Consider the following 13,279-nt stretch of genomic DNA (forward strand, 5'->3'; position numbering starts at 1 on the left):
ACTCCACGCTATGAAACTCATGAATCACAGTATACGAGTTCAAAGAGAAAACTGAAAAACAGCAGACCAGCTGATTGGCCTATGCGCGGCGGCCTCTACCTCGCTTATTTGACGACCGGCTCTCCTCGACCGGCTCAATATCATCTTCGTCCGCGCCTTTCTTGAGGTCCTCCCCTTCTGCGAGACCCCACTTCTCACGATCATACCAGTCCTCTCCGTCGCTCAACTCGCCAACATGTCCCTCGGCTTTGCACCATTCGAAGACATCTTCTTTCATCCGGCAAGCTCGTAAAAGGCTCTCATGCATGTGTTCGAGCCCACGAACTGTCTCTTCCTGTTTTTGGACGTACGACCAGAGTAGCCGGCGGGTGTCCTCAGCTTCATTTGGAGGCAGGCCAAAGTTGGGATCTGGTCGAACCGATTCTGGCACGAGATAGAGCGGATGAGGTGTGGGGAGGGAGCTTAGCGTATCGCTAGATGCGGAGGGGGATGCACGCCTGGAGTCGGCGTCGTGCTGTGGTGGGCCTGCGTTGGTCTGAGCTCTGGTCGTCATGCGTCTTGGAGGCTCTGGGGATGAGATATTTTCCATTTCAACATCTTCATTCGCATTCTGCCCATCATTATTGTTCTGACGATATGGTTCAGTGTTTCCGTTCTCCTTCGTCTCCTTGCCCACCATTCCATCTGTCTCTAAAATTCTATCCAAATCTCCAGGCGTATTGTGTGGTCTGCTGCCGTTGATGTTGTCTCCACCTTGAGTTTCTGAATGTTGCGGGAGATCGCTAACAGCCGTATCAACTTCTTCAAACTTCGGCTCTTTTGAGTGACCAGTATCGGGATAATACGACGCGTTCTCGGTGGCTCCATTCAGCCGAACTTTCATTTCCGCATTGATTGTTGTATTGACAAGCTTATCGCCTCCATGCTGTGAGGATTCAGTTTCTTTCGTGGATAAAGAGTTTTGTCCACTGTCCTTCAAGCTGTCAAGCCCTCCACCGCTTGAGACCTGGAGCCCGTTCGTCTCGTAGTGTGGCAATGGGGAACTGTGCCCTGTGCTGACTATTTGGGGTTCAAAAATCAATCTGTCCTCAGGCGTCTCGAATATGCCGCACGGCGCCCAAGACCCGTCGCCAAGCAATTGCCGGTGTAGGTTTCTTGCCCGCCATAGCAGGGCTCGCTCCTGGCGCAATTTAGCTTCGATTGCTTGTGTCATGTGCGAAAGAGCTTTAGAAGTATACGCGTGAGATAACGAAGGGTGGGAGGGAAGCTCGGATGGATGCTTCAGAGGGCATAGAAAATCTAAATAGCCGGGGGCAGAGAAGGTCAGTACATCTTTGTGTTTAGGTCGGTACACACGATATGGTGGTCACATACGTTCCAGGGCAATCTCAGAAAACGGATTCTCTTCCGCCACGGCTGCATCTGCCTCCGAATCCTCGTCGTCATCATCAAGCTCATCGCCCTCAGAGTCGTAGCGCACGGGGTTGTGGTGGAGGATGTAGCGGGTATATCCGGCATGTTCGATTTTCTGCGAAGACCGTTCAACCACAATAAGTAAAGTGCAGCTCAGATACAGTGATGTTTTTATCTACCATCCCACGAGAAGGTCACAAGTATTAAAGAACGTCCTGCAAGAAGTAAAACATACCTGTTTATATAGACCCTCGGCATGGATATAACCCATTGCGCCTTCTTTCACAAATCTCGCATTCCCCCGAAGTTTGTTTCCTCTGTTCGTTGGTTGCGTTATCGGATCATCTGGTCCCGAAACTGAGAAGGTCAAGTTAGATCAGGGCGTTAGAGAATAGCGGGGAAAGATAGGTTCTCAGGGTGTCGCATACAATCATTCTCATTGCGAAGGGCCCGTTTCATGCCCACTATCGTATCGGCAATCAGGGCCGCTTGCGCCGCCATGGTGTTGGCTGAGACGGAAGTATTGGTAAGAGAAGATTGGATTATTGGCGCTGGCGTGGAGAAAACCCGGGAAATGATATCTTGCCACTAGCGCAGAGTTCTGAGAATTTCAGGAAGTTGGCCCGGTTGCGACTGAAGATAGATCAGCTGGATAACTCAAACAATGGAGAATGAAGCGGCAGCAGAGGAGAAGAGAGCGTCTCTCTCAACGTCAAGCAGTCCCTCTCCGCCTAACAGAACGGGAAAGCTGCGGGAGCCGTTCCGATCGCCAACGCTAGTCCTGTCTTAGCGATATACAGCACAGATAAGAAGTTTCCACGTGATATCTACTAGCCCTTATTGCGGAAGTCCACTCCTAATAGCAGTATCCCTCTACGCACGATATGCCCAGCATTAATGATGATCCTATTCTCCTTGAAATATTCTGTATGCCTCTATCTTGAATATCACATCCTGAATGTGGAAGCTAGCAGAGTCCTGCTAGCCATTATGAATGTCTTTAATCCTCAGCATCGACCCATATCAGGATACCCTTTTTATCGGACCTCATATCCTCTGTTGGAAGCACACGTAAAGACTTATTGAAATACGTATCCACCACAAGTAGCTGGGGTTGAATCCACAAGCCTCTCTTCGACGCCAATAGATTGTAACGGACGGTTTGCCGACTCACGGGCGCCAGCTGAACCACCATTGTTTTCGGGCCGCTAAAAGCAAAATACTCGCTAGCCTCCATGGTAAGGCTGAAGGTAAGAAAGTGCAGCGAGGGGTTTTCCAGTGTATACTCCACATGTATCAAGCCGGGAAACTTCCGCGAGGAAATAGCTGAAGCCAGTACGCGAGGCTCTCCGGCAGGGATCACAAACCGCGGGATTGCAAGTTTAGTCGTTGTGAGCCTATCGCTTCTGCCAGAATCGTCAGTTTCTTCGCCACTTCTCCTCCATTGAATCTCCAGAGCAAGATTGAGCGACGTGGGGCGCCGGTCACCCAAAATGATCTTCTGGATATCCAAGACGAAGTTAGAATGTCGAAGGTCTTCAGGATGAATTTCACGCGTCTCTGGGCTGACGAGAACCTCGTGCCCAACCTGAGAGATAGCTCCGCCGCTGAGACTCAGCACAGCAATGGACATATTTTCAATGACCAAAGGCTCGCGCGCAAAAGAAACGACCTTTGTATCAAGGCACCACCTTTGCTGCAATCCTCTTGGCTCTGTATTGGGTTGAGTCTCGGTCAAGTCGTCATCGATCGTGAAAAAGTCTGGCCATGGCAGGGGATTAAGTCGGGGAAGGAACTCATAATTTGCCTCGAATGGCCGAATTATGGGTAAGGTCAACCGCGTGGTAGCGATTATAGGTGTTTGGATATCCGAAAAAAGATTATATGCGGCGGATACCTCGAGCTCATACTCAAAACTGCTCTCAGTGCCGGAAATAACAATCGGTATTTCACGTTGAGAGGAGCTTTCTATGACACCAACTGACCTTTTAAGAGAGTGAGGCTCTTCCTCCGCTGGAGTATTAGGCCTCGATTCAGTGGACGCTTGCACTGAACCCTCCTGGTCGAGCCATGAGATATTGACTGCGGAATCGGGACTCCCAAATAATCTGGCCTCAGCGACAACATCAGCCGCTTCATCTTCCCCATTGTCGATCACAAGATTGAGGACAATGCGCTCATTCGTATAGTAGGTGCTTTTCAAGTTTGGGATCGTTAATCGAATCTTTGGCGGCTTCGGTTGGATTTTGCAGCGGTCAACGTCACGGCCCTTCCCAACCCGCCTCCGAGCCGGCCCCTTTGTTGTTTGCTGCCACCAAAATGCTTCTTGTTGAGCCAGGTCCGTTATTGCATATGTAAGATCAAAGTCTTCCTGCGAAACCAAGAGCGCTATTGAGGCTACCCTGGATTCTCCTGACTCCCGAGGTATGCAGGCCAAATTGTACACCTTCGTTTGAGCAGGCCCAAGGGTCAGATCTGCAATTCCGGTAAGTGCGTTCAGGGCACTCGTGGTAGACTGATGGACCGATGAGTCGGAGGTGGCACTTGGATCGCGCAGAGAAGGTGACGAAATGAGGCATGTAGTGCTTGTGTCCGCATCTATATTCTGGTCTGACTGCAGCCGTATTGGACGCAGACAGCCCTCGAAGGCGACTCTAAGTTCAGCAAACCGAACAGGAACCGATGACTTCTGGGCGCAGGACCTTAAGACAAGCTGGCACTGTAAAGGTTCACCAACATTTCCCTCTGCTTTTTGAAATATAAATGTTGCGGTAACTGGGCAAGAGTCATATTATCAGTCAGTGTCTTGCAGGTTTTGAGAAGGTACTCACCACTTGACACAACATCCTCGGCTTTGATCACGATGGATGGCTTTTGTTCCTTTGATGCAAATTCTGCAAGGCTCTGATGAATATCGTAGTTCCAATCAGGGCGCGGTGGGAAAGCTAGATGACCATTAAGACGTTAAAAGAATGAACAGCCACCTGAAGGACACAAAGAGCCCTACCAAAATTTAGCAACTCCCAGTCGACCCTTAATACTGTTTCACTGTCCTGAGCTCGCGCGGCACATTCGCGCAGGATCCAAGCAAACTTCGCCATGAGAAGCCACCACCCAGAACGCCTCCAGGTAAGGGCCGGCCAAAGCGGGCGAAGCGTCTCATAAGCTTCAATCCAAGAACCCAGGCGCATGTACTCTTCCGCGATTTCCAAACTGAGACTCTCCGTCATTCGCACTTGGTTTCGCTTCGAGAATTCAACTAGCGCCGCCTTGAGAGTATCCAAGATGAGTGTCGAATGATCCACTCCGCCGTCCTGGGCTCGCGCAGCCTCGATGTGGGTTTCTGGAGCAAGATATGTGTCATAGAGATAGGCTTTGCTCGCTATATGAGATGCGGGAGACTGTCCTGGCGGCATCCGATCTTCTGCCGGAATCTGCCCGGCCAGGGTTCGCCGGTGCATGGTATGCTTCGCGGAACGGTATAGCCAGTATCCCTCGTGATGAAGTCGCTCCCATGGCAAAACTTCGTCCACCGAAAGGAATGTCTTTTCGGGTGGGACGAAGATTGAGTTGTGCTCGTGAACCTGATTTTGAGAAGTTTCAAGAGGTGTTAGATGAGGGATCTTGGCTTGATGAATGAGCTGAGCCATCACCGACGACCATCTAGCTTCCCAAGCTTCCCATCCGTAGTTCCTCGTACCCTTTCCTCGTCTATTCACGATGTCTTGTGTACGTCTGCGGTGATAGACCCAGGACCTTACTGCAGAACTTGTATGTCCAGTAGATAGCAAGCAGCGAATTATTCGTATCGCAAGCGCATCGCTAAACAGACGAGCTTCATTGAATTTAGGGTCCCATCCAGCAATGTTTTCAAAAACTTCTTGTCCAAAGAGGGTCTCATAGGCACTTTCATAATTCTTGAGCGCCGCGTCGATTTCTTGCCGGAATTCTGCAAAGATTCCCATTTTGAATTCGTATCGAGTATTCCAACCCTGAAGCGATAACGTCTGAGACGTTCCACTAGTAGGGGGTGCTGTTGGAGGTGGTATACTGCTCCTATTCCGTTTCCTTCGAGCATGCTTGGACAAGTCTCTGTAATATTCCATCAAAGAAGGATGCAAAAGAGCAAGAAGCGACCTTGTGAAATCTCTCATCTCCTCCGAACTCACATCCGGAGGCAAAATGAATAACGATTTTTGGTCTAGATTTGTTGCTCTCCGAATCCCTAAAACTCGATCATCGAGGTCTCCCAAATCATCTCCGATAGCCTTCTCTGATAGAAGCACGACAATGAAGCGGGTCCTGTACCCCGAAGAAGACCACTGTTTTTTCAACCCATTGATCTCGATTTTTAGTTGATTGTCACGCAACGAGTTCATGGTCGAGTCGAGACAGAACGGAAAGAAATTGATCACTGCGGCGGGGACCAAATCTTGGTGTTTTGAGGCCCATAGAGGTGTCATGATCCCATCAGGAAACGTCGGGGAAGCTGGCGTCAACGGAGAAATAGGCGAATGCAGGATCATCGACAATCCATGATCACGGCTAACAGTCGGACTTTCTGGCGGCGATGCGGGAGGAGGATTAGCCTTGCGCGGCGGAAGCCTGTAATTCTACAGTAGTATTAGCAGCTTGATCTATGAAACACGACTGATCGCTCGACCGCAGAAGCTGCCGTCAAGAATATGCTACGGCATAGAGTATACACGTACCCGTCCGATAGACTTGACTTTATATCCAGCCCTCGAGGTTCCTTCAATGCCGTTGTCCTGGGATCGCGGCCCAGCTTCACTGAAGAAGACATCCCGAAATTCCTCCGCGACGGGCCTCTCCAGAGGTGGAAGATCAGATTCTATTGCGATTCCATTTTCTTCCAGAAGCGGATAATTCGTCTCTTCCGCTTCTGGCTCTGTTCTGTCGCCGTCGGCTTCGAGGCCGCAAAGGAGGATGAACGGCAGGTTATTGGCGATATAAGGTCGGGGATAGTCGTCCATTGCGGACCTGAAGTGCTGTTGACAGCCGGCGATCACCGCATATCTCGGATAACAATGCCCATCGAAGCAATAAGACCAGACCGAGTGTAGCGAGAATGGTATATGAGCTCTGTTTACTGGTTATCATGAAAATACTCGTGGACAAACGCGGGGCCTGCCGAGTCGTCACTCTCGAGCTAGTTGCATTGGGCAAGGTGTTTTGCCAAGCCGCGGAAGAGAATCGGAACCCCAACCAAGAGTCCCAGTACTCTGGAGTATATATTGTGTAGTAACAGGACTTACAATAGTTACAGCAGTTACAGTAGTTACAGCCACTCAACAATCGCCTAACTAAATTCAATGCTTATCCGATACTCGAAGATGATAAGCGATCAGTACGGTCCCTCCAGCAGTAGTTGACTTCACCGGTGAACATATATTTAACCCATCTAAAGTCTCATCCAACAGCATATCGATCGAACCCCCTTATACATATCTAGGTCCTGGGTGGCAAGTCCGTCTAGTGAAACACGCTAACAGTCCTAGATTTCGCCATATCTACTCAGAGTATATTCTGGAACACTACTACGCTGTGAACAATCTGGGGCACTGTGGAGTTGACTGTGCTTGACCCAGTAAACTTCGCTACTTTGTAGCAGCTCACTTCACCAAAGGTAAAATGGCGTAGGCTCAAAACCCGCAGATAGTGAAAGCTTTATTTCGCGCACGAGGCGAATAGAATACAACCGAATCGACGCTAGAGACCCGACGAAGTTTCAGACTCGTGTTGTGTATCGTCCGGCGTCACCCAGCATATGTGAATCTACCATGGATCATTCGTCTTTCTCTGAGAGACGCTGAGAAACACTGAGAAACAAGAATCCTCCCACGCCAATTTAGAAGGAAATTCGCTAGCCAGTTTGTTCGTCGCTAATACCTGATCATCCCGACACTCGTTTGTCCCTTCTGCCGCGTGATTGGAGTGTTCCCAGTGGTTTCAAGCCCGGCTGTTGAGATAACTCGCCGTCTCGTACCTCAAATTTGGATCTGCAAACTGTGTGGAGGAGTGTTCAGCTTTTGGGAAAAGATCGGTGGGTCACTGAGGACCCAGCTTGAGCACAGAGTCATTCCTGATTCGAGCGCTTTCGGTCCTCTGACTGCCAGGGATGAAAAGATGGATATCTTTCAAGGGGTCACAGAGAGTACTCCGTGACTGTAGTACTCTTGAGTAGCCACAGACTTCACGGGCGCGCATAATACTAATCTCGCACCTTATCTAACTGAGAGTTTTTTTATCTTCACAAGTTTTATTTTCTGATCTCTCCGTGTTTCTGATCAACTCTTATAACTGATATATATCATCTCTTCAGCCCCTCACTACTGTCACTAAGCTTCTCTCCCTGCATATCCAACTTTACTCCTTTTTAGGATACTATTGCCCATCCTCCATTCGCTCCTTATCCCTATATGGAGTATTGAACTGCTAGATTCCGAGCATTGCTTTTCCTGTCTCTCATTCGATCCGTTCCATCTCTTTTCTTTCTTTCCCTTTTTTTTGCGCTCTCTTCGATTTGCATGAGCTTTTCTTTTGTCTAGATCTGCACTGCAGTTCCACCTCCCCCGTTTCTGAAGACCCTTGGGACCGTCGGCAAGGCGCGTTCCCTGGTGCAAGGGAACATTCCCTGCTGGCCTTGATTAAGTTCGGGCTTGTCTCGCTACTTTGAACCGACGGGCACACAGCGCGTGGTGCGTCGATGATACACGCTATCAAGCTAGTTCACATACTCTAGTCGCATACTCCCCCTCGATTCCTGGTCTTCCCAGTTCCTACTGGATCATGCAAGCACGCGCTATTTTCTCCCGCATATAGTCGTCGGTGACTGTCCACTGGCTCCCAGGGGGAGAGGAACATTCCTCAAGAGCTTATAGTCAATAGTCGTCGCCATGGATCGAGCGGAACAGCAACATTCCGCGGCCACTGCGGAAGCCCCTGTCCAGTCTTCCCTCCTCGCAAGACGTCGCAAAACCGACCGTTCGCGCTCACACTCCAGCAACCCTTCTGCCGCCGGTGACCCGACCTCGCCCGAAGTCATTACTTCGTTGATTTCTTCCCTTTCGGCCATCTCTGTGCCCGTCCGGTCGCATTTTGACCTGAACGTCCCGCGCATTGATTCAGAAACTGATCCCTCATCACCAGTCTACTTCCCCCCCGAAAGCCTATCGGTTCCAGAACGACCACCAAGCGAACATGGATTTGGCGTGACTTATAGTTCGCATAACCCGATTGAGGATTCGCCGCATAGTCCTTTTTTGCATCCAGACGATGCCGCAGCGTCGCCAATTATTCGCATGGCACGGGCTCCGCCAACTCCAAAAACCCCAAAGTCACCCAAGTTCAAAGTGAATTCCGAGCGACCTGTGTCCGCCGGGAGGCCGACTTCTCAAGCGTCGCTTAGTTCAAGCAGGGCCCCATTTGAAGACCCTGCATTTGGCACGATTACTGCGGAACCTGGTCCTCAACGGGTTTCAACGGCGGCGAGCATCCATTCGACAAGCTCCAGGAAGAGTCTGAAGAGCCTGCTAAAGAGACAGTCGCGCGAATTTCCGAGTGAAAAAGACAAACATATCGACAGACTGCGAAAAACTAGCAGTTATACTGACGGCTTGAGGAATCACGTTTCTCGCAGTAGGGCAAGCCTGCGTTCCCTACACTCAATGGCCGACGTAGTGGAGGAAGGAAGGCCCAGCAAATGCTCGATGGATGCTTCGCGGGAGCACACTATCCGTACCTCGACGGGGATAGAGCGTCCCTCTTTACAAAGCAATCAAGAGAGCGCACCCAGTACGCCTGGAGGGATTGGGAGTGGGCGAATTATACCTGCCCGGGATTCTTCATTACGGCATGGCTATTCTTCCAGCCCAAAGCATCGGAAAACTGGCCGTCATAGCAGATACTCATCTACCGCTAGCAGAGAGGTAAAGACAGATAGTGGCATATCGGGCGTCGGCGGTGCCGAAACTGAACAGGTGTCGAAAAGGATACAGGAGCTGAAAGACCAGCAACAAAAGATCAAGAACGAACTAGAGACAGACAACACGCCACAGCAGCCGACAAAAGAGCCTTTGCAGGTACAACAGCCACAAGCGTGGAGCGATACCACTGGCAATACTATACAACATGAATTGATCATCGACGAGAGTGCTCCGTCTCCTGCTGTCTTGACAGGTAGGAGCCGATCGTTTCCTCGGAACAGCCCTCAGGTCGCGTCAAGACCAAGCATCGTATCATCGCAGTCTTTTACAGCAAGACAGTCCTTTGAACGGCCTGACCCCATGGAGAAGCTGCGGTATAGGCGATCCGTGGAATCCCAGCCGACGCCACGATCTCATCACCGGTCTCCATCTGGACCAATCTCACTCAATCGGACTTCGGTTGTGGCCGAGGATCGTCCCTCAAGCGCGGACTCCGTTGATCTTGCAGTATTGGAATACGTAGCCTCGCCAAAGCTGACACAAAGAGTACGCCACCCTACGAGTGGCCGTGTGATAGCCTTTTCGGAAGTTGGAGATCCCAAAGGCCACATGGTACTTTGTTGTCTTGGAATGGGCCTTACAAGATATCTAATGGCATTCTATGACGAGCTGGCACGATCACTTGGCCTCCGGCTTGTGACATTAGATAGACCTGGGGTCGGTGAAAGCGGCCCTTACACAACTGATGCCGGGACCCCTCTCAGCTGGCCTGGTAAGTCTCATATATCGGCTATTAACAAAGCGCTAATGGTTTTAGATGATGTGGCGATTGTTTGTAATCATTTAAAAGTCACCAAGTTCTCCATTTTAGCACATTCGGCAGGTGCTATCTATGCCCTTGCAACAGCTCTGAGAATACCACAGCATATTCGCGGCCGTATTCACCTATTGGCGCCTTGGATCCCTCCCTCCCAACTCTCTAATATAGGGTCGTATAAGGCCCCTGTACCCACTAATGCGGTGCCTTACTCGCATCGGATTCTTCGGGCCTTACCGGCGTCCTTCCTCAAAATCGCCAATTCTAGCTTCATGAGTGCCACGAGTACGAGTCTTACTTCTAGTTTGCCCAAGTCTCCTCGGAGAAGCAAACGCCGTGCTACTACGAAAGAAGGCCCCCGTCTTATTACCCTTGATGATCGCTCGGGAGGGAAACAGCAAGCAGAAAAGGCTGATAACAAGCCAATGGAAAATGCCCACGAGGCTTGCAATGTCAACGGGAAAAATGATGGGAAAGCCGACGCTCCCACCAGCCAAATTGCCGTTGACTCTGTAGAGCGCGAGCGGCAAATAGACTACGACACTCGATTGACGCATAAGATTTGGGAACTAGCCACTACGCACGCTAATCCTGCTGTGGATCTGCTAGTTTGCTTAGAACGGCACCAACCGATTGGATTCCGATACGTTGATATCACCCGGAACGTCGTTATTCACCACGGAAGCCGGGATACTCGAGTTCCTGTTGACAATGTCCGGTGGTTAGGTCAGACTATGAGGCGCTGCGAGGTCCGAGTTCTCGAAGGCGAAGGACATGGATTGATGGCTTCGGCTACTGTTATGGGCAATGTTTTGATGGAGATCGCCAAAGAATGGGAAGATTGGATGACTCTGGTTCAAGGCAAGCGCAAAGCGACACTAGGCACTCGCTCTGGATCCATGATCGCGGTCTAGTCGGAAGTTTGGATCTACCGATACGCCAATCTGGACCATCAGACCCGAGCGAAGAAAAAGCCATACCTCAGAAGCGTGAATATATGACTACACGGACTTCACCTGATTGCGACTACGTCTGTCTTCGAGTTGTTCGGTTTGCCGAGTTCCACCGCTGCGGGTTCTGCGGTCGTTCTCAAGCCGCATGCACGGAGTTGATTTCCTTGCATCTATATATACCTTACAAGGCCGTTTTTGTAATTCGTTCCCTATCTGTCTGTTTTCTGTTTTTGACCACGATACCATTGATTATAACTCATACCCAAGAGCTTAGACATTATTTTAAATCTAGTCTATAATAGAGGAAAATTCAACGACCAAAAACCAGTGTCCGTTGTATATGATCAGCAATAGTCGAATAACCCGACTGAATTTGACGAAGCGTGCTCTATATAGCAATCATGAAGTAGTGATGAAGTCTGTTGACTGCAGTAGTACTTCGAATAGAAAACACCGCCTATTATTTGCGGGTTATCGTTTAAGTCGACGGTCGCCTGCACGGGCCGCCTCGGAGTTCATTTCGCCCTTCCCCACGCGTAGGGGCCTTCTTGTAACTTCGCAACATCTTAAACAGCCACATCCTTCTCAATCCTCGCACAACCCTGTACCACATATATTCCCAGTCATCACCCCATATTGCGCCTCGAACCTCTTGCGCGCTCGCCAATGTACGGTCTCAACTCATGCCTGAGCCGTCCCTATGACCTGACCTGATATCAGCGCATGATCATCGACTTGTGAAAGAGCTGTGTTGAATGCAGTTAACATATACACTTACTCAAGGCATAACCGGATTGTCTAAGAAGCTTCGTTACATCGCCTTGAGAGGGGGTGGTAAAAACAAGACTATCTAGAAATTGTTCCTACCAAAGTCCACTGAAATGCTCTCCCAACGGCGCATTCGTGTTCTTGCTGTCACAGCGTTGGTCGCGTTTGTATTATATTTGCATTACTCGGTACTTTCCTCCCTTCTTATCTGCTCAATACGTCCTCTGGATATCTAACGAGTTGACCATGCAGAGCGAAACCCGGAGTATCCAGAAGCAGAAGTTCTACCAGTCGACCGTGGCCGCAATGAATGCGGAAAAGGCCACCGCAGGGGACACAAAGACAAGCAATTACCTATCTCATACCGATAGGGAACAGCCGGCTTTCAAGTCAAGCGAGGAATATACCTACACTGTTGGTGATGATGAAGAGCAGCCGGCGATACCGCGGGCGCCGCCGGGGCCGCAGCAGCAACTCAAGGACTCCGAACCAGTTACAGAGGAGATTCCAATTGCGGGCCGGACCAAGATGACTGTTACTAAGGAGAAAGGGGGTGATGAAATTAAGACGGATGCTGAGACTGGGGCTGTGTCCGTGCAGGAGGACGAGGACGAGGACGAAGACGATGAAGAGGAAGAGGAAGAGGAAAAGCAACAGAAATTAGAGCATGAAGAGCAGAAGGTCAAAGCCGAGCTGAACGATATGCTGAAACGGTCGCCGAGTAAGTTTGCAACCACATTTGGCGTTTTGTTCGACTTCTGACAGAGACTCTACAGTTGTCATTTTCTCCAAGAGCTACTGTCCCTTCAGCAGGAAGGCCAAAACGGTTCTACTAGAGAAATACTCAATTGTACCAGCGCCTTTCGTGGTAGAACTCGACCAACATCCGCTTGGTCCACAACTACAGTCGCTTTTAGGAGAAAATACCGGCCGTCGGACTGTTCCGAACGTTTTGGTCAATGGGAGAAGTATTGGCGGCGGAGATGATATCGTTGCCCTGGACGAGCATGACGAGCTGGCATCGCGATTGAAGAGTCTGGCTGGCAAGTGGCTCCAGGAAGTCGAACGAAAAGGAGCCGACGGCGCCAATTAAGGCGGCAACGGTAGCCTTTTCTCTGTCCGTACTTCATCAATTCCGCCTTCAATGACCGGTCTTGGCGCATATGAGGAGGTATGGTACTTGAGAGTATGGCGAGTTATCCTTATTCTTTTTCTTTTGTATATATTAAGGGTTAAATCACGGTTGTGTAATGTATAATATTCGAGCTCTTTAAAAATTGGACAGTGGCATGCATAATACTGAGGAAATTCGCAAACTTGAGGAACGGAGAGCCTAGAGGAACCCTAGAACCTAACAGAGGCGAGAAGCCTGATTCGACGCT

General features: G+C 50.0%; 3 protein-coding genes across 3 annotated transcripts, besides 2 other annotated features; 1 reads left to right on the forward strand and 2 right to left on the reverse strand.

The window, feature by feature from the left end:
- Nucleotides 1-10,240: part of a sequence feature (contig 1.19 575..71437(-1)) that runs on past the window's edge.
- Nucleotides 80-1,914, reverse strand: ANIA_01375 (protein rxtB; the record flags this gene model as incomplete). Its single annotated transcript, XM_653887.1, has 4 exons — nt 80-1,299; nt 1,375-1,528; nt 1,649-1,770; nt 1,842-1,914. 4 exons carry the CDS (start codon nt 1,912-1,914, stop codon nt 80-82), a joined length of 1,569 nt encoding a protein of 522 aa, XP_658979.1.
- On the reverse strand, nt 2,414-6,407 carry ANIA_01374 (uncharacterized protein; the record flags this gene model as incomplete). The annotated part of the gene is made up of 4 exons (XM_653886.1): nt 2,414-4,188; nt 4,245-4,358; nt 4,421-6,026; nt 6,126-6,407. The coding sequence occupies 4 exons, from the start codon at nt 6,405-6,407 to the stop codon at nt 2,414-2,416; spliced, it is 3,777 nt and encodes a 1,258-aa protein (XP_658978.1).
- Nucleotides 10,241-13,279: part of a sequence feature (contig 1.192 1..8559(1)) that runs on past the window's edge.
- ANIA_09464 (uncharacterized protein) lies at nt 12,144-13,168 on the forward strand (the record flags this gene model as incomplete). The annotated part of the gene is made up of 2 exons (XM_863753.2): nt 12,144-12,618; nt 12,755-13,168. 2 exons carry the CDS (start codon nt 12,144-12,146, stop codon nt 12,988-12,990), a joined length of 711 nt encoding a protein of 236 aa, XP_868846.1. The 3' UTR covers nt 12,991-13,168.

The sequence above is a fragment of the Aspergillus nidulans genome, chromosome VIII (assembly GCF_000011425.1).
Source record: "Aspergillus nidulans FGSC A4 chromosome VIII".
In the NCBI taxonomy this organism is placed as follows: Eukaryota; Fungi; Ascomycota; class Eurotiomycetes; order Eurotiales; family Aspergillaceae; genus Aspergillus; species Aspergillus nidulans.